Consider the following 24,581-nt stretch of genomic DNA (forward strand, 5'->3'; position numbering starts at 1 on the left):
CAGACCCCCCATTCATAAAAGGACAAATACAAACCAATATAATACGCACAATAATACAGTGGAATTGTCAAAGTTTCCGCAGTAACATTGATGACATTTTGACTTAATTGATAAATATCATCCGGTAGGTGTCTGCCTTCAAGAAACTAACCTAACTCCACAAGTAAACACAGCAGTGAACCATTACGGTATCTATAGACAAGACCGATTCATTTCCAGTGGAGCTCATGGTGGAGTGGCAATTTTAATCGACTTCAGAATTCCATGTAAACATCTCCAACTACAAACATCTTTGGAAGCAGTTGCAGTATGAGTCTCAATCCAGTTTACATTCTCACTGGTCTCACTCTAGCTTCCCCAAATCAAGAGTATGCATATTCGGATCTAGAAGCATTAGTAACCCAGCTACCACCTCCGGTCTGTATCATGGGAGATTTAAATGGACACCATCCCATGTGGGGATCTCGCCACCAAGACAAACATGGTATGTGCTGGAGTGTAACCAGTGTATTTCTATGCTGCAGTGTAACTAAGCATGGAAATATTGCGTTGGGTGACATTCGTTTCAACATTAACACGTAATATGCTGCATGTGACTGCTCACACATGCTGATCCATTTTTTGAAACTAGATGAGCGGTCAAACATACCATGACTAAGAGTGCTGCTGTATCAGATAATTACAATATTGGATAACTTGAAACGGCTCGTGATAAGGTTATTTTGTATGGAAAATATAATACTCCTGACAGAATTGACTTATACTTAGCTTATAAAATAGTTTTCTTTGTCTACAGGCGTTTCCTGCCAAAACCTGAAAATCGCGATTTCTGATTTCTAGTGGGCCTACACTGGAAATAAGTACCCCAAACCACTACTTAAAACGTCAGAAAATTGCTAAAAGTGAATTTAATGCAGAAATTATGGCTGAAAAATCAAATAATGACAAAATTCTGGACAATGACCTAAAAGACTCCTCTGAAAATGAAGCTAGAGTGCTCAGGGAGAAAGTCCCTGTTAATGAGGAAAATGGTAACGAACTGGATAGCTGGCCTCCTGGCCCCCCTCAGTATTAAGAAGGGCAGGAAAGGAAAAAATCAAGAAACTGTAGAAATTCCAGAGATGCAACAAAAGACAGAAGAAGAACTAAAACTAGACTACCTAACAAATTTTACTGACCCTATCAAACAGGCAAAGGAAACCAGAGTGTATCTAGAAGAATATATGCACAAGCAAACCAACAGGATTACTTCTGCAATTAGGCTGCAGATAGTGAACTGTTGGTCACTGCTTGAGCAGCGCCTGATTGAATTAAACACAGAGAACCAAGTGTTAAAATCAAAATTAGAGGTTACAACTGAGGAGAAGAACAACTATAAAACAATGAACACACTAACCTATGCCCAATGTGCAAAGGCTAATAGCAAACAGGACATAACTAAAGCAAAACAAATAACTACTAAGCAACCTAATATAAACAAGGAAAGCAACATTGTTATTCTGAAAGCAAAAAGTGACTCTACCCATAAAACCAGTGAGGCAGTTAAGGACACAGTGGTAACAAAGCTGAGGCCTCATCTGAGAGAAATAAAGATAAACAACATGTGGAAAATCAGGAATAATGGAGTCCTGATCGAGGTAGCAAGCAAAGAAGATCTAAGAAAAATAGAAAACCATCCTGAAATTGAAAAACTGGGCTTGCTCCCTGAAAAACCAAAAGGGAAAAACCCTAATATTATAATCTTTGATGTACCTGTGTCAGTAATAGAAAAACAATTCATGATGGATATCTACTTCAAAAACTTTAACAATGAAATGACAATAGATGAATTTGCTGCTGAATTCCTGCTGAAAAGAGCAACAAAAAACAAAAGGAATGGACAACTCAACATAATTGCAGAAATTACACCAAAAATTTGGAAAGTATTGCAGGGACAACAGAGAATCTATGCTGGCTGGACCAGTCATAGATTTAGAGAACATTTCCCTATCCAAAGTTGCTTTAACTGCCATAAATATGGTCACATTGCCAGAGACTGCACTCAGAAAGAACCTGTCTGTGGTCACTGTGCAGTCACTGGCCACGATTACAAAAATTGCAAAAATAAGTCTCAGCAGCCAAAATGTGCTACCTGCAAGGCAGCACGGCTGACTGACTATACACATAGTATCAGGGATGATAAATGCCCCAGTTATAAAAAAAATGGCAAAACTTATACAATCTAGGACCAACTATGGGCCAGATTGAAAACATAAATGTGACTAGGGCTCTAAATCTTGTCCAATTGAATGCTCAAAGAGCAAGAGCCGTTGTAGATCAGATCAAACTCAAATTGGAAGAAAATAATATAGATATCTTGGTACTCCAGGAGCCCTACGCACATATGGGTAGAGTTCAGGGATACCCAAGAGACTATAAAATAATAGAATACACCTCAGGTGTCCCTTCCACAGCAATAGTAGTTAAAAATACTGACCTTACAGTCACAAAGGTGGGTCACCTCTGCTCCCCAGTGGGAGTGTGTGCCCATATTACCAGTGCTGTAGGACAGTTTTACATTATTTCACTATATTCCAGACCAGGTGAAGATATAAATCCAACTATTGAATACCTACAAGTAGTCACAAACTTGCTACCTACTGCAAATATCATAGTGTGTGCTGATGTCAACTGCCGGTCAGCCTTATGGCATAGCCGTACAGAAGACAGAGCAGGCACACACAACGGCCAGATACTTTCAGACTATATAGCCACCTCACCCTTTCAAGTGCTAAACCAACCAAATAACCTCCCAACTTTTAGCAGTACCATGTGGGTGAGTGACATTGATATCACTCTTGCCACCAATTCAATAGCTTATAAAATCACAGACTGGTGTGTCCAGCCAGCCTGGACCACATCAGACCACAGAGCCATTTCCTTCAAACTAAACAGGCAATTACAAACAACCCAACACTCTCTGTTGGATATCAAAAGGTATAACCTTAAAAAGGCAAACTGGCAGATTTTTGCAGAACATACAGCAGCTGAGCTGCAAAAACAGGAAAATGAGTGGTCTAGATCAGGCAACTGTAGCCCGGACGAGCAAGCACTGACTATGACAAACATTTTAACAAAAACAGCAACCCTGTCTATCCCACGGAAAAAACCGAGGAAGCAGACAGTTCCCCGGTGGTGCCCCGAACTGACTATACTCAGAAGTAGGGTACACCAGGCACGGAGACATTTTCAAAGAGCCAGAACATCTTGGTCACAAAATGAGGTGGATGCACTGAGAGATTCTTATAAAACTCACAGGAATCAGTATACAGCCCTCATAAGAGATAAGAAAAAGGAATGCTGGAAGCACTTGGTGGGAACTACTGGAAACAATAACCCTTGGGGAGTTGTCTACAGAATAGTGACCAACAAGCTGCCAAGAGGAGATGTCTTAGAAACTACTGTCAAACCAGATGGAACCCCAACCCTGTGTTGGGTGGATTCTGTAAATAACATACTAGACAGTATCATTCAGACAAACTGGAAATCATTCCCCCACCCAGCTCGACATTATAAAAGAAAACACTGAATATGACAATGCCAATATTGAACCTCTGTTCACTATACAAGACTTAGAAATAGCACTATCTAAAACCAAAAACAATAAATGCCCAGGTTTTGACTTCTTAGAGGTTGAGATTATCAAAAAATTAGCAGAAATAGCACCAGATAAATTAATAGCACTATATAATAACTGTATGACAGAAGGTATATTCCCAAAAATATGGAAACAAGCTGTGTTAAGGTTAATCCTGAAAAACTCCCTACTGATCCCAAATCATATAGACCAATAGCCCTACTCCCTGTACTAGGGAAAATATACGAAAGATTAATATACAGCAGATTAGCTCAATATTACACAGAAGCAGGCTTGCATTCCAACAATCAGTATGGTTTTAAGCAGGGCAATTCTACGGAGGATGCCATGCACCACCTACTGACAACAGTTAAAAACACAGAGGAGAAATATATGCTGGCAATCTCCATTGACTTTGCTGGGGCATTTGACTCACTGTGGTGGCCTAGTGTCCTTAGGAGACTTCGCCAGGCAAATGCCCCACAAAACCTCTATAAGGTAATAAACAGCTACCTTACAGACAGAAGTGTCTCAGTACGCACAAGGTTCCAGGAATTGACACGCCCTGTGAATAAAGGCTGCCCGCAGGGATCAATCCTTGGCCCTTTCTTTTGGAACATTGTTCTGGATGAATTTCTGGCCTTGGATCTGGGCCCCGTGGAAAGCCTGGCCTTTGCAGATGACATGATTTTCCTTGTAAAAGGCAACTCACGAGTGGTTGTAGAGCAAAGATCAAATGCCGCTCTCTTGCAGCTGCAGGAGTGGGCACAAATGCACATGCTCAAAATATCGCCTGAAAAAACCAAACAAATACTTCTAAAAGGTAATTTGGACATGAGAAGACGTCCACAAATCAAAATTAACACAATCACTATAAAAATGGTAACAGAACTAAAATATCTTGGAGTGGTCTTTGATTCAAAATTAACTTTTTACCCCCATTTGATCTACTTGGCGAAGAAAGTGCGAAATTATGCAGGTAAGATTGCCAGGATCAGTCGAGCAGACTGGGGACTCAAAAGAAAGACCTTGGCAATCATATACCGTGCAATGTTCCTGCCTGTTATCACCTATGGAGCCGGTGCGTGGTTCATCCGCTCGGCCATAATAAGAAATAGGAATAAATTAGAATCGATACAAAGGACAATACTACTCACTATTACCAGAGCATGTCGCACAGTAAGCACACCTGCACTACAGTTGCTGGCCGGAACTCTCCCACTTTACCTGGAAGTAGCCAAAAGAGGCTTATATTATAGATTTAAAAAGGGCATACCCACAGAATTTCTGGGGATAGCCCTTGATACAACCAATACCTTCAATGATGAAAGAAAAAGAATAGCCACAAAGCTCCACGAGCTATGGCAAACAAAGTGGGAGCAGGAAACCAGAGGTCTGGTCACCAAACGGTTTCTGCCACTGGTGTCAATGGTTAGCCCAAAGCCACCTAAGTGGTATGCCCCTGGACTTTTTACAACATTTATATTGACAGGGCACGGCTCCCTAAAGGCGAAACTAACCTCCTTAGGCCTGACCGATGACCCAAACTGCACCTGTGGCGAAAGTGAAGACTGGGCACACATTCTCTATGAATGTATAATATATGACATCCCCAGAACAGAGCTAATAGCACAGATTGGTCCCCTTCCCAGGGGAGAAGAACATCTCTTCATCATAGAAGAGCAAAATTATAAAGCTTTTACATCTTTCACACAGAAAGTTTTCGAAATGCGCAGAGCAATTTCAGCCCCCCAGCAATTAAACAATAATCAATAGTAAAATTGCCCAAGTTTCCCACCACGCCCAGATGATGACTTAAAAACTGTTAGGATAGCAGTATTCTGCACCCTGACAGAAACCTGACATAACAAAACTCCCCATGACTACCATGCCATGTGTAGGAACCTGGGGCCCCAAACCAATGTAGGGGAGGGGGATGGGAATGCATGCAGAGAAAGTGAATGGGAGGGAGCAGAAGAGCAAATGTAATTGGCCGAAAGAATACTAAGTTAAAAATAACTTGCATTACTTTATATATACTGTACCAACAAACATTTACAAACCACATAAACACTATCACTGCATTCTCCCCTGGCCTGCAAAAAAAAAAAAAAAAAAAAACCTTGCAGCTAGGCCTGCACCACAACTGAAGAATAACAGTAAGTTGCGGTGCCCAGAGAGTGCAGTGCAGAAAGAAAGAGTCGAATAAATGAGATGAGAACTAGAAGAATGAATAAAAGTGCAAGCGTGAGAGAAAATAACACAAATGCTAAGTACACACTAACCCTGGTTTTAATTAGTATTTAAATTTACGCTACCCATCATTGCATCCCCTCCTGGTGTGTGAGAAAAAGATGAATGAGTTGAGTGAAAAAGAAAAAAAAAAAAAAAAATTATAAAATAAGAAAAAAGTATAAAAAAAAAAAATAAATAAATAAATAAAAAATTATAAAATAAGAAAAAAGTATAAAAAAAAATAAAAAAAAAAAAAAAGAATGCAAGTAGAGTGAGAATGCACATTCCAAATGAAGTAAATGTGTGCGTCTCCCCCCCTTCACCTGGTAGGTTCCCCACTGCCAGCTAACATATCCCACCCCCAGAGCGGGATGGGCAGCTGGACCTTCATACCGGATTCGACACTCCTTGGACAAGACACCGACGAAGACATTCTGCGGCTTTGCTGCCAACACGCCATTGGCGATCCGAACTGGGTACTCTAACCTGGTTCCCTTTAAAACCCCATCCCCAGGCAGGGAATGGAGGAGACGGACCTCTGTCTCCTCTCCTCCCTGCCTACCCCCCCCCATATTTCGCCTGGTGGGGCTCGTCTCCACTGACCTCTTTGGGGATGCCTACTCTATCCGTCCCTATTCTTCTATCTGTTTCCTCCCCAGTCTTCAATCTCCCCCCCCTCTCACTAAATCGACCGAGTACACCCCTTAACAATGCCGCCAAATTATAACCAACGTCTAAATTCTACCGGTTTTGTGCAAATCTCTAAGATATCTAACACTATCAGCTTTTATCTAGCGTTACATGTCTAAATTTAATAACATCAAAATTTTGCCCGACCTATTTGGCCTTTAACACATCTCTTTAGTGTTCAACCCTAACCAGCGATTTCCTAACAGCAATCCCATTAAGCATTAATGTCAAATGCATAAACTTTAATTTTATTTTATTTTATTTATTTTTTATTTATTTTTTTTTAAATAGGCCCTAGCCACTGAAATCCCAGGAAACTAGGTGGCAGGACCTGCCAGAGCAAATTGTTGTGATACTGGATACACCCGGCTAGCCTCCACGTGGCAGGGTATGGGCAACGTCGGGCCCCACTAGGGGCTTGGCGGCCAATAAGCCGGATAAACAATGGGTACAACATATCACACTGCACAGACATGACCCACACACTTTCAAGTCTCTGGCTTGACGGTGTACTGTCCTCGATACAGGGAAACACACGCGGAGATGGGAGAAATCCCAGGTGCCGTCTGACACGAACATACCTTATACCTTACCTTATATTGGATAACTGAAAAGTTCCAAAAGTTTGGTGTTTTGCTTTTCTGTGTGTTGATTATCTAGTATTTCATCTAAATATTATTTTCTGCGATAAAAATAAATGAAATTGCAAAGGTATAGAGGCAGTATTTTTTAAATTAATTATACAAAGTTAGAGCTTCAAAATTTTAAAATAGCTTTTTTTTTTTTTGGCTTTATTGAAATTAATCACTCACAATAGCCAGATCCCGAATTGAAACTGGCTATCCAACTAATACCAGTACACTGTTTAAGGAATCATCTCTGGAATCCCATGTCAATATGCCTTGCCATGCATAGGTATCTGGAATCTGGTGTAACTTATTGATGATGACATCAAAATCTGTTTATCAAGGTGAATTTTTATTTGTTACAAATGATGGCATAGACCAGTGTTTTCCAAACTTTTAGTCACAGAACACTTCATCTCACAATATATTTGCTGAACAGTTATGGAACACAAGTTTAGCGGGATCCAAAGAACTGTTTGCTAATATTTTATTACATCAGGAGCATCTTTATTTCCAACACATGTAAAGCCAAAATTCAAATAACTGTCATCATACTTTCGTTTTGGTCTTTTATTAGTTGGTTCCTGTTTTTATCACTTCGGATTTTTGGGGAACAAAACACTGCATTTGTTCATCCTCACTTTGAAGTAGTAGTAGTAGTAGTGGCATGTGATGCAAGAAAGCAAGTGTATGAGCTCATGCAGCATCAGCCAAAAAAAAAAAAAAAAAAAATACAAACCCTCTAAATATTTGTCCAGTTCCTCATTAAATTTATTTAACCTATCAACTTCCACAACGACAGATGGAAGTTTGTTCCAGCAATTAACCACCCGCTGGCTAAAGGCAAATTTCTGCACATCTATTCTGCATCTGTCCTTCCTCAATTTCAATTTATGCCCCCTTAGGTTCTTAATCTGAACAAGTGGAAGAATCCCATCAGAATTCAGCATGCTCAACCCATTCAAGGCCTTATACACCTCAATCAGATCACCTCGCAGGTGCCTAGTCTCCAGCTGCTGCAATTTGCATAACTTAAGCCTCTCCTAGTAAGAGGATCCCTTCATCCCCCCCCCCACCAATCTTGTTGCCCTTCTCTGTACATGCTCAAGCAAATCTAGATCCTTCCTAAAATGAGGCCTCCAGACCTGCACGCAAGTACTCACGGCGTGGCCTGATCATTGCCTTATACAGAGGGACAGTCACCTCCTTTTCCCTGCGAGCAAAATTCCTGTATATCATTGACAACACCCCATGACCTGCCCTGGCAGATTGCTCAGAAAACGTCATATCTGACTGCTCAATTACTCCCAGGTCTTTTTCATTTTCTGCTACCTTAAGTGTAGTACCACACAGTTGGTACGTTTCTCTGGGGTTACTTCTACCTATATGCAGTACTTTGCATTTTTCAATGTTAAAATTCAGTTGCCACTTCTCAGCCCATCTGTCCAAATTTTCCAGATCCTGTTGCAGTAACACACTGTCATTAACAACCCTGCAAACTTCAATACTAAGCCTGATATACCTTCATCAATATCATTGATAAATGTACAAAACAACAGTGGACCCAACACCGAACCCTGTGGGACTCCACTAATAACATTAGTCCACGAAGAGCAGCACCCATTGCTTACCACCCTCTGTCTTCTCCCACTCAACCATCCTTTTATCCATTGTAGCAACTTACTCTTAATACTGTTCTGCTCCAATTTGTAACAGCGTCAAAAGCTTTCCTGATATTCAAATACAGTCGATTCTGGTTAATTGGGACACATTAGGACAGATCACTTTTGCCCAATTAAGGGAAATTTTAATGAGCTGAAAAGCACATTCTAACGGAGGCAAAAAGGTATGAATAAAATAAAGGGAATGTGGTATTTAAGTTATATTGGTACAAACATTTATTTAAAAATAATTAAAGCTAAAAGCAAACAATGTGTATGTATGTACATATAAGGTACATATGTAAAATGAAGATACAGTACAGAATAATGTCCGTGTCAGGCAAAGGTTGTAGCAGGATACTTAAAGATTTTGTAATAACTGAGAGCACAGTGGAGGAGAAATTGTTGAAGTTAAAACATAAGAAAAGCACCTGGGGTGGATGGGATCTATCCAGTTATATTAAAGGAGGCGGCAAAGCAACTAAGCAAACCCTTAGCCATAATTATGAGCGCATCCTTGACTCAGGGGAGGTTCCCACGGACTGGAGATGTGCAAATGTATCCCCAATTCACAAAGGGGGGATCGAAGGGTGACACGAGTAATTACAGACCAGTTAGTTTAACTTCTGTTCTGGGTAAAATATTGGAGTCACTAGTTAAAGATGCATTGCAGGATCATCTAGACAAGACTGCAGCAATAATTCAGACACAGCATGGGTTTGTTAAGGGAAAGTCTTGTCTGACAAATTTGATAGGATATTATGATGTGGTTACAAAGGAACTGGATGCAAAAAATAATTTTGATATCATATATTTGAATTTCAGGAAAGGTTTTTACACTGTTGCGCATGGAAGACTATTGTACAAATTGGAGCAGAATGGTATTAAGGGTAAGTTGCTACAATGGATAAAAGGATGGTTAAGTGGGAGAAGACAGAGGGTGGTAATCAATGGGTGCTGCTCTTCGTGGACTAATGTTATTAGTGGAGTCCCACAGGGTTCGGTGTTGGGTCCACTGTTATTTTGTATATTTATCAGTGATATTGATGAAGGTATATCAGGCTTAATGTCGAAGTTTGCAGATGATACAAAGGTTGGCAGGGTTGTTAATGACAGCAATGGCAGTGTGCTACTGCAACAGGATCTAGATAATTTGGGCAGATGGGCTAAGAAGTGGCAGCTGAAGTTTAACCTTGACAAATGCAAAGTACTGCGTATGGTTAGAAGTAACCCCAGAGAAACGTACCAACTGTGTCTTACTACACTTATGGTGGTAGAAAATGAAAAAGACCTGGGAGTAATTGTGCAGTCAGGTATGAAGTTTTCTGAGCAATGCAGACAGGCAGCCAGGGCAGGTCATGGGGTTTTGTCAGTGATATATAGGAATTTTGCTAGCAGGGAAAAGGAGGTTATTGTCCCTCTGCATAAGACAATGGTCAGGCCACGCATTGAGTACTGCATACACGTTTGGAGGTCTCATTTTAGCAAGGATGTAGTACAGTGGATTCCGGTTATTTGGGCCACCGGTTAATCGGGGCAGCCGTTTATTTGGGGCAAATCTTAAAAAACAGAAACCAATCGAGAAAATAGCCAGGGTTTACTTCGCTTAATTGGGACAGCATGCCGTTTAATCGGGGCAGGAGACGGCAGCACTGGAGATCATCCTACGGTTGTCTCCAGTGGTACCACGTGGCTCGGTCGAAATTCTGGAGGTCACAACCATAAAACAATAAAAACAATCACCTGTGTATTGGGCTTTTCTGTTAGTGAAAGTTATCAAAAACGGACAGTAAACTCGATCTTATTGAATTTGCGATAATACTGACAGCTGGAATTCTGTGGGTTGTTATGGTAAAATGTGTTTACACTTCCACGGAATCTTCAAGCATATAAAAAAATTAATTTTTAGATCTTCATTCCTATTTTTAAACCTTTGTAACTCGTTACTCCGTTCTGACTTGCGCGTATCGTGTTACTTGCAATTTGTGTGTGCCGTGCCCCTTGTTATTGATTGCTTATCTTGTTACTGTTTTAAATTTTAACCCCCACCCAAAAATGTCAGTAAACAGAAATGTCAACTAGTTCTTATGTACATATTACAGTACATATTAATTATTCCGATTTTCACGTATTTTTTAATTGGTAAGGTAATAAAGGGTAAATTTGTGCTTAATATATCTTTGCTTTTATAGCCTGTGAATAATATTCCTCCTATTTTCGCTAATTAGAATAGCTGTTTAATAGAATTAAAATTCAATTCACAAACGTGATCACAATGATCGACGCTTACTGCACTTCGTATAGTGAACGGTACCTTACTATGGTGAGTTCGTCGTAACGTGATTTGATTGTATAGTGAACTAATTCTAAAGGGGGGGGGTAAATTGTATTTTTAACTATTTACGTGAAACTTCGGATAATTGGGGCAGCCGCTTAATCGGGCCAAAATGCACTAGTCCCGATGTGTCCCAAATAACCGGAATGGACTGTAGTAGTAGTGGCATGTGATGGAAGAAAGCAAGTGTATGAGCTTATGCAGCATCAGCCAAAAAAAAAAAAAAAAAACCCACACCATTCCCTCCAAATGCCTGTCCAGCTCCTTCTTAAATTTATTCAACCTATCAACTTCCACAACGACAGATGGAAGTTTGTTCCAGCAATTAACCACCCACTGGCTAAAGGCAAATTTCCACACATCTATTCTACATCTGTCCTTTCTTAATTTGAATTTATGCCCCTGTAGGTTCGTTATCTGAACAAGTGGAAGGATCTCATCAGAATTCAGCGTTCTCAGCCCATTCAAGGCCTTATACGCCTCAATCAGATCACCTCACAGGTGCCTACTCTCTAGCTGCTGCAATTTGCAGAACTTAAGCCTCTCTTGGTAAGAGGATCCCTTCATTTCCCCCCCCCCACCAATCTTGTTGCCCTTCTCTATACATGCTCAAGCAAATCTACATCCTTCCTAAAATGAGGCTCCAGACCTGCACACAGTACTCAAGGCATGGCCTGACCATTGCCTTATACAGAGGGACAATCACTTCCTTTTCCCTACTAGCAAAATTCCTATATATCATTGTCAAAACTCCATGACCTGCCCTGGCAGCCTGTCTGCATTGCTCAGAAAACTTCATATCTGACTGCACAATTACTCTGGGGTCTTTTTCATTTTCTACCACCTTAAGTTTAGTACCACACAGTTGGTATGTTTCTCTGGGGTTACTTCTACCCATATGCAGTACTTTGCATTTGTCAAAGTTAAACTTCAGCTGCCACTTCTTAGCCCATCGACCCAAATTATCTAGATCCTTTTGCAGTAGCACACTGCCATTTCTGTCATTAACAACCCTGCCAACCTTTGTATCATCTGCAAACTTTGAAATTAAGCCTGATATACCTTCATCAATATCATTGATAAATATACAAAACGCTAGCCGGGTGGGTACAGTGCCTGCCTGGCAACCGAAAGGTCGGGGTTTCAAATCCCGCCTCGGGCTTGGATCAAAGTACTATAAAAACCTTGGGAGGTGCATTATGGCCACAGAAGCCGATGCGCCAACAACTACCCAAAAAAAAAAAAAAAAAAACAGTGGACCCAACACCGAACTCTGTGTGACTCCACTAATAACATTAGTCCACGAAGAACAGTACCCATTGATTACCACCCTCTGTCTTCTCCCACTTAACCATCCTTTTATCCATTGTAGCAACTTACCCTTAATACCATTCTGGCAATGTAGATTTGCTTGAACGTGTACAGAGAAGGGCAACAAGATTGGTGAGGGGAATGAAGGGATCCTCTTACCAAGAGAGGCTTAAGTTCTGCAAATTGCATTGGCTGTAGACTAGGCACCTGCACGGTGATCTGATTGAGGTGTATAAGGCCTTGAATGGGTTGAGCATGCTGAATTCTGATGGGATCCTTCCACTTGTTCAGATTACGAACCTAAGGGGGCACAAATTCAAATTAAGAAAGGACATATGTAGAATAGATGTGCAGAAATTTGCCTTCAGCCAGTGGGTGGTTGATTGCTGGAACAAACTTCCATCTTTCGTTGTGGAAGTTGATAGGTTGAATAAATTTAAGAAGGAACTGGACCGGCATTTGGAGGGAATGGTGTGTTTTTTTTTTGTTTTTTTTTGCTGATGCTGCATAAGCTCATACACTTGCTTTCTTGCATCACATGCCACTACTAGTACTACATTACTTAAAGGTTTTTACTTTGAAGAAAATTATGAAGTGTACCCTGACGTGTTCTCTTTTTCGACTGCAATTGAACAAAGTCGGCACAGGTATCTAATACTGATAAAGGACCACCTTCATTGCCTTCCTGCACATGAAATAACATCTCAATTCAGCAAAACATTTCCTGGCATCCTGGTTATTCACTCGCTTAGGTATATCATTGTCATCATTTTCTTGGTCTTTTGGTGCTGTGTGTTTTGTCGCAATTTGTTCAATAATCGTTTCCTCATAATCTTCATTTTCATCGTGGCATTAAAGGCTATCGTCAATCGTTAAAAATTCTCTACAATTTTGGACCTGTTGCAGTTCTAAAGCCATTTCATTTTCTGTACAGCTTGTCGCGTCTGAAACACACATGAAACCACATTTAGCAAAACAATTCCGAATTGTTTGCTGCTTATTCCTCGCCAGCTATCAGCGATAAATTGTATTTAAACATTGAAACTTTTGCACTAACCTCTATTGATTTCGAAGATGTCGGCAGATTTTCCTCATTTGCTTCAAGGATGTGATTAACCAGCTTTCCGCTGTTAATAGGTCTTCAAATTTTTTATAATTCCCGCATCCGTAGGCTGTATCAGGGATGTGGTGTTAGGGAGTAAAAATTCTAGTTCAATATTTTTAAACCTGCTACATTAGAATGTGCCGTGCAGTTTTCCAATATCAACAGAATTTTTCTTGACTTCCATTGCAGTTCTGCATCCCAGTTCATTAGCCATTGTGTAAAAATATATGTGGTCATCCACGCCTTCTTATTGGTATAATACAAAACTTGCAAACTGCCTACAAGTGTAAGTCCCTTGAAACAACGAGGTTTAGCACTTTTACCAATAACCAAGAGTTTGAGTTTATCATTTCCTGACATGTTTGAGCAGCACAACACTTACACGATCCATTGCTTTCTTTGAACCGGAAAGTGTTATGTGTTGATAGCTGAGGGAACCATCCGACATAGCACAATAATACAGGCCTGTTTCATCAGCATTTTAAATGTCATCCCACTAATTTTTTAAGCAACTGGCAGTTTTTCAGATTTCCATTGCTCAGCACTCATAGCATCAGCACTGTCCTTCTCGCCATGTGCTTTTTTTTAACTAATGTCATGTCTACACTTCCATCAAGACAACCAACCATCCGTCGCTTTGAAATTTACGTGACCTAGCTTTTTGGCCAACTCTTCTGACTTGTTTTTTAGCATAGGGCCGCTTACACACACTCCTTGTTTAGATACAGTGGAAAACCATTGATTTAAAGCATCTTCAACATCTGGATCTTTGCCTTCCCTCTTTCGCTTATGAGATGTTTTCTTTAAATCCACGCATGATGTCCATTCCTCTCTAAGTTTTTCTTGTTGCTGTAGCAGTCGTGAAATTGTAGATTTTGGTACCTTTGTTATCTCCGCTAACTGACGATGACTGATGTTAGGAGGTTGACTTTTTATCTTGTCAATAGCAATATTTTTCTGAAAGCCACTAATCTTTACGTGGCATCTTGACAGGGGTCTTAAATGTACTGAAAATGAAAAAAAGGGATGGGGAAACCAAAATCAGTGCAGTGTTTGGTACAGTTTTTAATCTGTTCTAACTGTTTTAATTTCCCAAATATTGACTGGAATTTGGGGCTGGTCACTCACACACTAGCAAGGCTTTTGTGGATTTATTGGATGATTGTTTTCTATATCAGCTTGTTCAGGAGGCAACTAGAGGTAGTAGTACTCTTGATTTGATTATCAGTAGTGATTCTTCATGCATTAAGAATCTGCAGATAAAGGAACCACTAGGTGGCAGTGATCACAGTGTGCCGAAGTGGGATATACTCAAAGAGGTAACTACCATTAGGGGTAAAGGGAAGGGTTATTGCTTTCGAAGAGACGACTACGATGGACTGAGACAGTATTTAAATTCTATACAGTGGGACCAACTGATGATGTCACCAACAGAAATTCAAAATGGGAAGCATTAAAAGAACTTATCTTGGAAGCTACTAGGCTTTACATACCAACTAAGAAATATTGTTCAAGGTTTAGGCCTAAATGGATGTCAGCTGAACTAATGAGACATATGGCAGAGAAGAAAAATGCAAGGGATACATACAAATTAATACGTGACACAGAAGCCTATGATATATATACAGTAATACCCCGACTTACGCGAACTCGGAGTTACCCGGTTCTTGATTTTTTCGTTTGGCAACACTGCCGCCCACTATCTTCAAGGTCGTTTTTCATACGGTGCGACGGCGGAGAATGAGAGCGAAAGATGAACAAAATTCAACTTTGCTGCTTTTATGTTTTTTATATCAGTGAAGGGGAAACACATTTCACCATAATAACGTAAAAACCAACACAATTCCAGCTATCGGTATAATTGCAAATGCAATTAGATCGAGTTTACTACCAGTTTATAACAGATTTCACTAGCAGAAACGCAACTGGATTTTTATTGTTTTATGGTAGTAACCCCTAGAAATGTAAGGTGTTAATAGTGTATCTCTGCCTTTATGGTGTTGTTTATTCAGTTGCTACGTGCGCGCAGCTTTGTTTATGTGTATCAAGCGTGCCTCCTCGTTTTGTAATTGTGCTTTATTCCCTAAAAATGAGTAAAATACTTAATTAAAAGGTGTGAAAAGGAAGCGTCCTGGTGAAGACACTGCAGATTCAGAGAGAAAAAAAAAAAGCAATATCGATAAACAGAGGCGGACTGGATCAAAAATTCTTACCCGGGAAAATTTATAGTGGCCTCATACTATGGTTTATGGCCAAAATCACACTGGCCCACCGAGGTTTCCCCGGTAAGGCTTATGGCCAGTCCGCCTCTGTCTATAGAGAAAAAATATGAAATTGTGAAACGCTTTGAGCGAAATGAAAGACCATGTGATATTGCACGTGCTACAGACCTAAATGAAGCAACGGCGAAAAGCACATGACAATTGCAAACTTGAGAGGTTGAAAATTGAAAAGGGCTCAATTGTAAAGGGCTTAAAAATTTTAGAAAACATAGACTCCAACGAAGAACGCGTTATAGCTACAAAGCAAGGAATAAAAAAATTATTAGCTTGCTACGAAGAAATTCTGCGTGAAAAAAAGAACGCGCTGTGTCGTCAGACGAATTTGTGATATTTTATGAAGCCATCGACATCGAAATAACTTTTTTACGTAAGTCATTTGTTTTTTTTAATACATATTTTGTATTAATATGTATAAAGAACTGCAATTTTATTAATATTTTTCTTCTAAACTACTGTTTTTGTTAGTCCTTGGTCCCAATTAAGCAACATTTATATGTATTTATATGCAAAGTTGTACCCCGACTTACGCGAATTCGACTTACGCGATTTTCGTCGGACCCACCTATCGCGTAACTTCGGGGTATTACTGTACAAGTTGATCTGTAACCAAGTTACAAAGGAGGTTAGGCAGGCAAAGTCAGATTACGAGAAATCTTTGGCAAGGGATGCAAAGAAAAACATCATACAGTTATTTACTTATGTAAACTCTAGAAAGAAGGGGATGAATCAGATTGGTCCACTTGATATCGATGGATCAACTGTTGATGATCCTGCTCAGGTAGCTAACAAACAAAATGAATATTTTGCATCGACATTCACACATGAGGAGTTATTCAGCAAGGGGAATGCCAGAGGTGTATTCACTCAGATGTGGCAATAAGCTAGAGAATCTTGTAATAACTGAGAGTAAAGTGGAGGAGAAATTGTTGAAGATAAACAGAAGAAAGGCACCTGGGGTGGATGGGATCTATCCAGTTATATTAAAGGAGGCAGCAAAGGAAGCAAGCAAACCCTTAGCCATAATTATGAGAGCTTCCTTGGACTCAGGGGTGGTACCCACAGACTGGAGATGTTCAAATGTGACCCCAATTCACAGAGGATCAAAGGCTGACACAAGTAATTATAGACCTGTGAGTTTAACTTCTGTTCCAGGAAATTTAATGGAGGCACAGATTAAAGAAGCACTACAGGATCATCTAGACAAGACTTCAGTTATAGCTCGGACACAGCGTGGTTTTGTTAAGGGGAAGTCTTGCCTGACCAATTTGATTGGATCCTATGATGCAGGGAATAACTTTGATATTATATACTTGGATCTTAGAAAGGCTTTTGATGCTGTTGCACATGGAAGACTGCTGCACAAATTGGAGCAGTGTGGCATTGGAGACAAATTGCTTCTATGGATAAATGGATGGTTTAGGGGAAGAAGACAGAGATTGGTAATCAATGGACACTGCTCATCATGGACTAATGTTATTAGTGGAGTCCCTCAGGGTTCAGTGTTGGGTCCATTATTGTTTTCTGTAATTTATAAATGATATTGATGATGGTATATCAAGCTTAATGGCCAAGTTTACAGACGATACGAAGGTTGGCAGGGTTTTCAAGGACACTACTGACACTATGCTGCTGCGACAGGATCTAGAAAGGTTGAGCAGATGGGGTGAGAGGTGGCAAATGAAGTTTAACATTGACAAATGTAAAGTACTACATATGGGAAACAGTAACCCCAGAGCAACATATCAACTCTGTGGTACTACACTGACAGTGGTAGAGAATGAAAGAGACCTGGGGGTGGTTATGCAGGCAGATGTGAAGTTCTCTGTGCAGTGCAGACGGGCTGCAAGAGTAGCTCATAGTGTATTGTCAATGATATATAGGAATTTTTCTAGCAGGGATAAGGAGGTTGTTATTTCCTTGTATAAGGCAATGGTCTGGCCACACCTAGAGTACTGTATACAGGTCTGGAGGCCTCATTTCAAGGAGGACGTAGAGCTGCTGGAACGAGTACAGAGAAGGGCAACAAGATTAGTGAATGGAACAAAGGGGTGCTCTTACGAAGAAAGGCTTAAGTTTTGCAAATTACAGGTTCTGGAGACTAGGCACTAGCGAGGTGATCTGATAGAGGTGTATAAAGGTTTGAATGGTTTGAGCATGCTCAATGCTGATGGGAATCTTCCTCTTGCTCAGAATAATCACCTGAGAGGGCATAAATTCAAATTGAGGAAAGACAGATGTAGGATAGACGTGCGGAAATATGCCTTTAGCCAGCGGGTTGTTGGTTGGTTGGTGGAACAGACTTCCATCCCTTGTTGTGGAAGTTGATAGCCCAAATAAGTTAAAGGCTCAGCTGGACAGGTATTTCGAACGAACAGAGGGGTGAAGTGGAAGTGGTGTTTTTTTTTTTTTTTGGCTGATTCTGCATACACAAGATGTATACATATGTACCTAGTGTGATCGTAAATAACCGCAAGCAAAATTTCTTCAGGATCCGATTACCATGACAGAACAAACATAAAACAACCACTGTACGGCACAACTTCGCAATAACTGACTCGGCTGCTGCCCGCATGATCTCTTTGTTATGAACCATCTAAATTAGTTTATTGTTCAATAGACAATATTTAAATGTTTGTGCGCTCCATCTAAATATATTGATGGCCCAAATAAGCGGAACAAATTCAGGCTAAATATTTGTTTTGTTTTGCTGATGCGCCAATAAAAATTCAATCATCAGTCAATTTGTTTTGTTTCTGTTCTTCATATTTTGCAACAAATAAGTGGCTGCCTCAATTAACCAGAATGCACTGTATATGATACAGAATTATTTTTTGCATCCAGTTCCTTTGTAACCACATCATAATAATTAATCAAATTTGTCAGACAAGACTTTCCCTTAACAAACCCATGCTGTGTCTGAATTATTGCTGCAGTCTTGTCTAGAAGATCCTGTAATGCATCTTTAACCAGTGAACACAATATGACAGTATTGTGTTCGTTTTCATTAACCACAGTTGCAATACTAGAAGTACTTGCTTCTCATTTTAAAGTTCCTTTTTTCAACCACAAATCCATGATAATTTATTTTAATAATATTTCGAAATACTAATAATTATCCAAAAAAAAATTATACAAGGACGTGAGTTTAGTTATGATATTTGTTCGCTTCCCCCTCTCCTTCAACCCATGTACGCCAGGCTAAATCACATATGAATGGCATATTAGACCACTATATTGCTACTTTTTCGTACATGTCATTAACTCTACACATACTTCTCTATGTAAAAGCCTGCCAAAATAAAGTGCTCTACAGTCTATTTGATTATTAGTCTATGCCAGCATATTAATAACCGAAAAAAAAATTGTTAAAAATTATAATGATACAAAAGTGGTGTACGCTACAAATATGCAAAATTTATTTATTTTATTTTATTTTTAAATTATTATTTACAATTTTTCACAGAACACTTGTTCACATCTCACAGAACACTAGTGTTCTGCGGAACACGGTTTGTGAAATACTGGCATAGACCAAAGGTGCAGTTCAGAGATCCCAAGGCATGCTACAGATGGTGAGGTTAGTGACTTCATGGGTATTTATTTCAGTTTAGTTCAGCATATGATATTTCTTGATTGTGGTGTAGTTATTAGTTGAGAGGTGATGTTATAAAGGCTGGTTGTGTTCTTAGGTGATGTATGCCCATTTCTGAATTTAGTCAAAAAAGGAAATGATAGCCCCTGTTAATTGTCACATGTAAGTTGGTTGGCAGATAATGACATTGTAAATGCCTGACTGCAGTGTCTGTACTTTAGTATAAATGAAAATTCATTTACTCTGTTTTAATTATTAAGTAATTAATATAATCTTATTATTTTTTTCATCACATTATAGGAGCAGCATATTGCCAGTTCATGGATATGCTTTTCCCAGGTAAGAGTAGAATATTTAATGTAATATAAATATACAATCAGTAGCCAGTCTAATGGGTACATGTATTTATGTGGGTTTCTCATTTCTGGGCAGCACTTCTGAGCCAGTTTTGTGTGCTGTAAGTGTGGTTCTGTTATATATCACTGCTTCCTGGTACCCATCCTTGATATGGGAAGAATTTCCACCTATAGAGCTCTTACCAGACTGCCTTCATCTGAACAAGGTGGTGGAAAAAAGGAAAATCATTTAAATAAAATGGAAAAGGAGTGATAGCCATAGAAGTAGGTGATAATATTGTCAGGGTTAAAGTAGAAGGCATCCCCTTGAAATGGTGAAAAGATTTGAAGGAAATAGAAAAGGAGGCAGTAATCTCAATCCCAGGCAGAGAACCATGAGCATGATGGAGAGTTTCTTTGGAAAAATTCCTGCACTAATCATAGTTCATTCCTGCCCCAAGGAGACTCCTCAGAGGTCAGTAGATGAGAATCCCATGCTGCACACAGTGAAATACCAAAGGAAGCAAAGGGTTGGCTCCCACTCATGGCAGGCAAATAGGATCAATCAGTGTAATTCTACTGTGGATGAAATTAGTGGCTGCCTCAGTAAAATCCTTGAGAAAATTATCCACAGAAGACCCGTCTGGATCATTGAGTGGGAAGAGCTAATGAGCCATAGTCAATATGGCTTTTGTCAAAACAGATCATGCCTAGATCTTATGGTCAAGGCCGAATTTGCCATCCATAATGCTTTTGTCAAACATGAACATCTAGTAATGGGTCAATAGACATAGAGAAGGCTTTTGATACCACCTGGCGGTATTGTATACTTAGTGATCTTTACCTTCTCGGACTACGATGCAACCTTCCTATATTCATTCAGAACTTTCTACATACTAGATCATTTCAAGTTCGATATCAACATGCCCTTTCCATACAACCTCCATGCACAAGTACATGGTGGGTGACCACCCAGGTGTGAACCAACGTAAGAAGGGGTCGAGGTGTGGCGCCCACACCACATGGAGGAACGCTGCCCCTCTATGTTACCAGGCAGTACTAGGTGGTAGATGACTCATCAACCGGTGAAATACCACCACTTTTTTTGCTTATTGGAGGCTTGAAGTGGTGGAACCCATGTTTAGTCACTAGAGCTAAGTTCCGGTTAACCCTTCCCTATCTCTTCCATCATGCAGTATGATTGATGACTTTTAAGGTGTGCCGCCTCCGTAGCCAGGTGGGAAGGAGCAGCAGTGCATAGCACACACTTCTTGATTAGACCGGGGTTCGAGCCCGTCACCACCAAATACGGAGGATGAGGAAAGGTCAGAGAATGACCACCGCATTTCCCGGAGCAATATGGCCTTAGTTGCTAATGCTCCTAAAAACCAACCAACTAACTAACTAACTTTTAAGGTTATGATGAACGTCGTGGCGAGATCCAATATTCCTTACATTTCGAGGGTACAGCTCTAAAACGGTGTTCGCAGGTTGGCCGCTAGTTAGTACACCGGACTGAACCTATTGGTAACTCTCTAGGAAGCTTCCGGATCAGCTAGTGTATAATCTTGCTACCTCTATTCTGCCAGATAGTGACTGGAGGGATTCCAAGTAGTGCATATGCGGGGAGCATTGTCGAGGCCACGTTATGTCAAGGATCTGGGTATATTCTTACCACATGTACGTCATATCCAAAAATTTCATTACTTCATACAGCATGTCCCACCTACTTTTTCTTACTATTGAATATACCATGAATTGTCAAACTAATAGAGCAAGCTTATCTGCGAAAAGATCTCAACCTTCCAAGGACTTCCTAATTCATTTCACAAATATACGTAGTCTCAATTCTAATCTCAACGATGTCCATTTCCACTTGCAGTCTGCCAAACCCCATGTATTTTTTCTGACAGAATCTCAGTTATCGTTTGATTCATCTACTGCTCATCTCAGATGCCCAAATTATTCGCTGTATGATTCCTTTCGCCTCAAAGGTGGTACTTGTGCATATGTCCGTTCTGATATTCCCTGTCAGAGACTTGGCAATTTGGAATCTCTTCTCTGGCTTAAAATCTCTCTACCTCATTGTGTCAAATTCATCTGTTGTCTCCACCGTTCTCCCAACTCCACTAATCACTTGGAGCTCTTTGACTTCCTCTCTTTGCAACTTGACTTTCTCCAGTCCAACTTTCCTAACAGTGAAGTAATTTTCCTTGGTGTTTTAATGTTCACAACTCCAGCTGGCTTCCGTTTTCTAGTCACACCGACCCAGCAGGTCGAGATGCTGAGGCTTTTGCAATTACTAATGACCTAGCACAGATTGTTCATTTACCTACAAGAATACCGGACAATCCTAATCATACAGCCAATACGCTTGATCTTTTTCTCACAAACAACCCTTCTAAGTACACGGTCGAAGTGAGAGGTCCTTTAGGCACTTCAGATCACAACTCGGTGATTGTCTCTTCTCCAATGGAACCTTTTTCTCGTGGCTATTCCCAACCACGTGTTGTTTGGCATTACAAGAATGCAAAATGAGATGACCTGCGAGACTTCTTTTCTTCTTTTCCTTGGTCGGATTACTGTTTCAAAACTTCTGATGTCAACGTTTGCTCAGATAGTGTCAGTGAAATTATTCTTGCAGGAATGGAATCCCTTATCCCACACTCCACTTTAAAATCTCGTCCTTTATCTAAACCTTGGTTTTCCAATAAATGTGCTAAGGATGTCCAAGAGAAGAATGTTGCATATCGTAATTGGCTTGTTTCTAATTCTTCAGTTTCATTTTCTGCCTACACCAAAGCTTGGAAACAGTTGTAAAGCAGTTATTAATCAGTCCAAACTAGAGTTTGAACCGGCTAAGAGTAGAAAACTTGCCTCTTGCCCTAATGGTAGCCGAGCATTCTGGTCTCTTGCCAAAGCTATTGGCTGCAACTTTTGCCCATCTTTGCTCCCACCTCTGTCCAAACCAGATGGTTCTGTTGCCACTTCAGCCAAGGATAAAGCTGACCTGCTAGCATCCCATTTTTCTTCCAGCTCATGTATTAATGATCTTGGTAAAACACCTCCCACCATTCCCAACACGCTCCATTCAATGCCTCCTGTGGTCTTCCGTCAAAAGGATATCAGAAGGATTTTGATGAATCTTGATGCTAAGAAAGCTCCAGGTCCTGATGGTATTTCTCCACTTGTTCTCAAAACCTGTGCTCCTGAACTTACTCCTATTCTTTGCCGCCTTTTTTCACTTTCTTATTCCAAAGGTGTTTTTCCTTCTGCTTGGAAATTTGCTCATATCCAGCCAGTTCCTAAAAAGGGTGACAAATCCCTCCCATCCAATTATCATCCCATTGCAATTACTTCTACTCTTTCTAAAGTAATGGAGAAATCAATTAACCGCCAACTCTTAAACTACTTAGAAACCTTCCGTCTGAACAACGATCACCAGTATGGATTCCGTCAGTGTCGATCCACTGGAGATATTCTGGCTTATGTTACCCATTTATGGACTAATTCAATGGAAAGGTTCGGTGAAACCCAAGTAGTTGCTCTTGACATCTCAAAGGCTTTTGATCGTGTTTGGCATAAAGGTCTTCTAAACAAGCTTCCATCTTATGGTTTGCCAACTGTTTTTAGTAATTGGTTATCCAGTTTTCTCTCTGATCGCTCACTGAGGGTGATGGTAGATGGCCCTCTGTCTTCTAACTTCTCCACTAATGCCGGTGTCCCCTAAGGTTCAGTTCTTTCCCCCACTCTTTTCCTCTTGTATATCAATGACCTTCTTCCATTAACTGGAAATCCTATCCATAGTTTTGCCGATGATAGCACATTGCATTCAACTTTCCATTTTGAGAAACCGTCTTTCTCAATCAGCTTCAACTTCTCGAAAATCTGCTACCAATTCCTTAAATGCCGATCTTCGGGTAATTCTCCAGTGGGGCAATGACAACTTAGTTGATTTCAACCCTTCTAAAACTCAGTCTTGTCTTATATCTCGCAAAAAGGATTCTTCTGCTCCTATGCTTATCTTTAGTGACACTCCGATTTCTAGGCAAAATGATATATCTCTTTTGGGGATTACCCTGACTTCTAATCTCTCTTGGCACAATCACATTACAAATATTGCTTCCTCTGCATCTAAAAAACTTGGTTTTCTCTTTCGCTCTCAAACAGCTGCTCACTCTGTATAAATCGCAAATCCACCCTGCCATGGAATATTGTTCCCACATCTGGGGTGGTGCCCCCAAAACCTCTCTCAGGCTTCTTGATTCCATTCAGAAGAGGGCAGTTAGGTTAATTAATGATTCATCTCTAACAGAGTCTGTCCACTCGCTTTCTCATAGACGCACTGTTTCTGCTGCATGCCTCTTCTACAGATACTTCCATGGGCACTGTTCTTCTGAATTGGCTTCTATAATTCCCGCTCTCTCTTTCAAAACAGTCCGAACACGTGCCGCCACTAGCCAACATCCATTTACTGTCCAACTTCAAACCCACAGAAGCAACTTTTCATCTTCCTCATTTATTCATTCAACTGCCGTTTTCTGGAACAACCTTCCTTCATACGTATTTCCTGAAAATTACAGTCTACAGAAGTCCAATGTCAACAAATATCTTCTTTCGTCTTCTTAACATCAAACCCAAGCACGGTACTAAGTACTATAGGTTCTAATACCTCTCGTGTTTGGGGTTCACATAAAAAAAAAAAACTTACAACTGCCGCTAGTCTTTTTTAATCGGATCTTTCTGCAAAATATTTTTCCAACCTCCTGGCACCATGCTACAGTTTTAGCCTT

At 40.2% G+C, this 24,581-nt stretch overlaps 1 protein-coding gene across 1 annotated transcript in view; it reads left to right on the forward strand.

Moving 5' to 3' along the window:
• LOC150078556 (microtubule-associated protein RP/EB family member 1-like) overlaps positions 1-24,581 on the forward strand; it is a 128,186-nt gene that overhangs the window by 17,725 nt on the left and 85,880 nt on the right. Inside the window, exon 3 of the mRNA XM_090384982.1 lies at positions 19,754-19,792. Coding sequence (XP_090241108.1) covers positions 19,754-19,792 — 39 coding nt within the window. The remainder of the gene's footprint in view (positions 1-19,753; positions 19,793-24,581) is intronic.

Source organism: Mastigoproctus giganteus, chromosome 11 (genome assembly GCF_048544385.1).
Source record: "Mastigoproctus giganteus isolate SK-2022 chromosome 11, ASM4854438v1, whole genome shotgun sequence".
NCBI lineage: Eukaryota > Metazoa > Arthropoda > Arachnida > Uropygi > Thelyphonidae > Mastigoproctus > Mastigoproctus giganteus.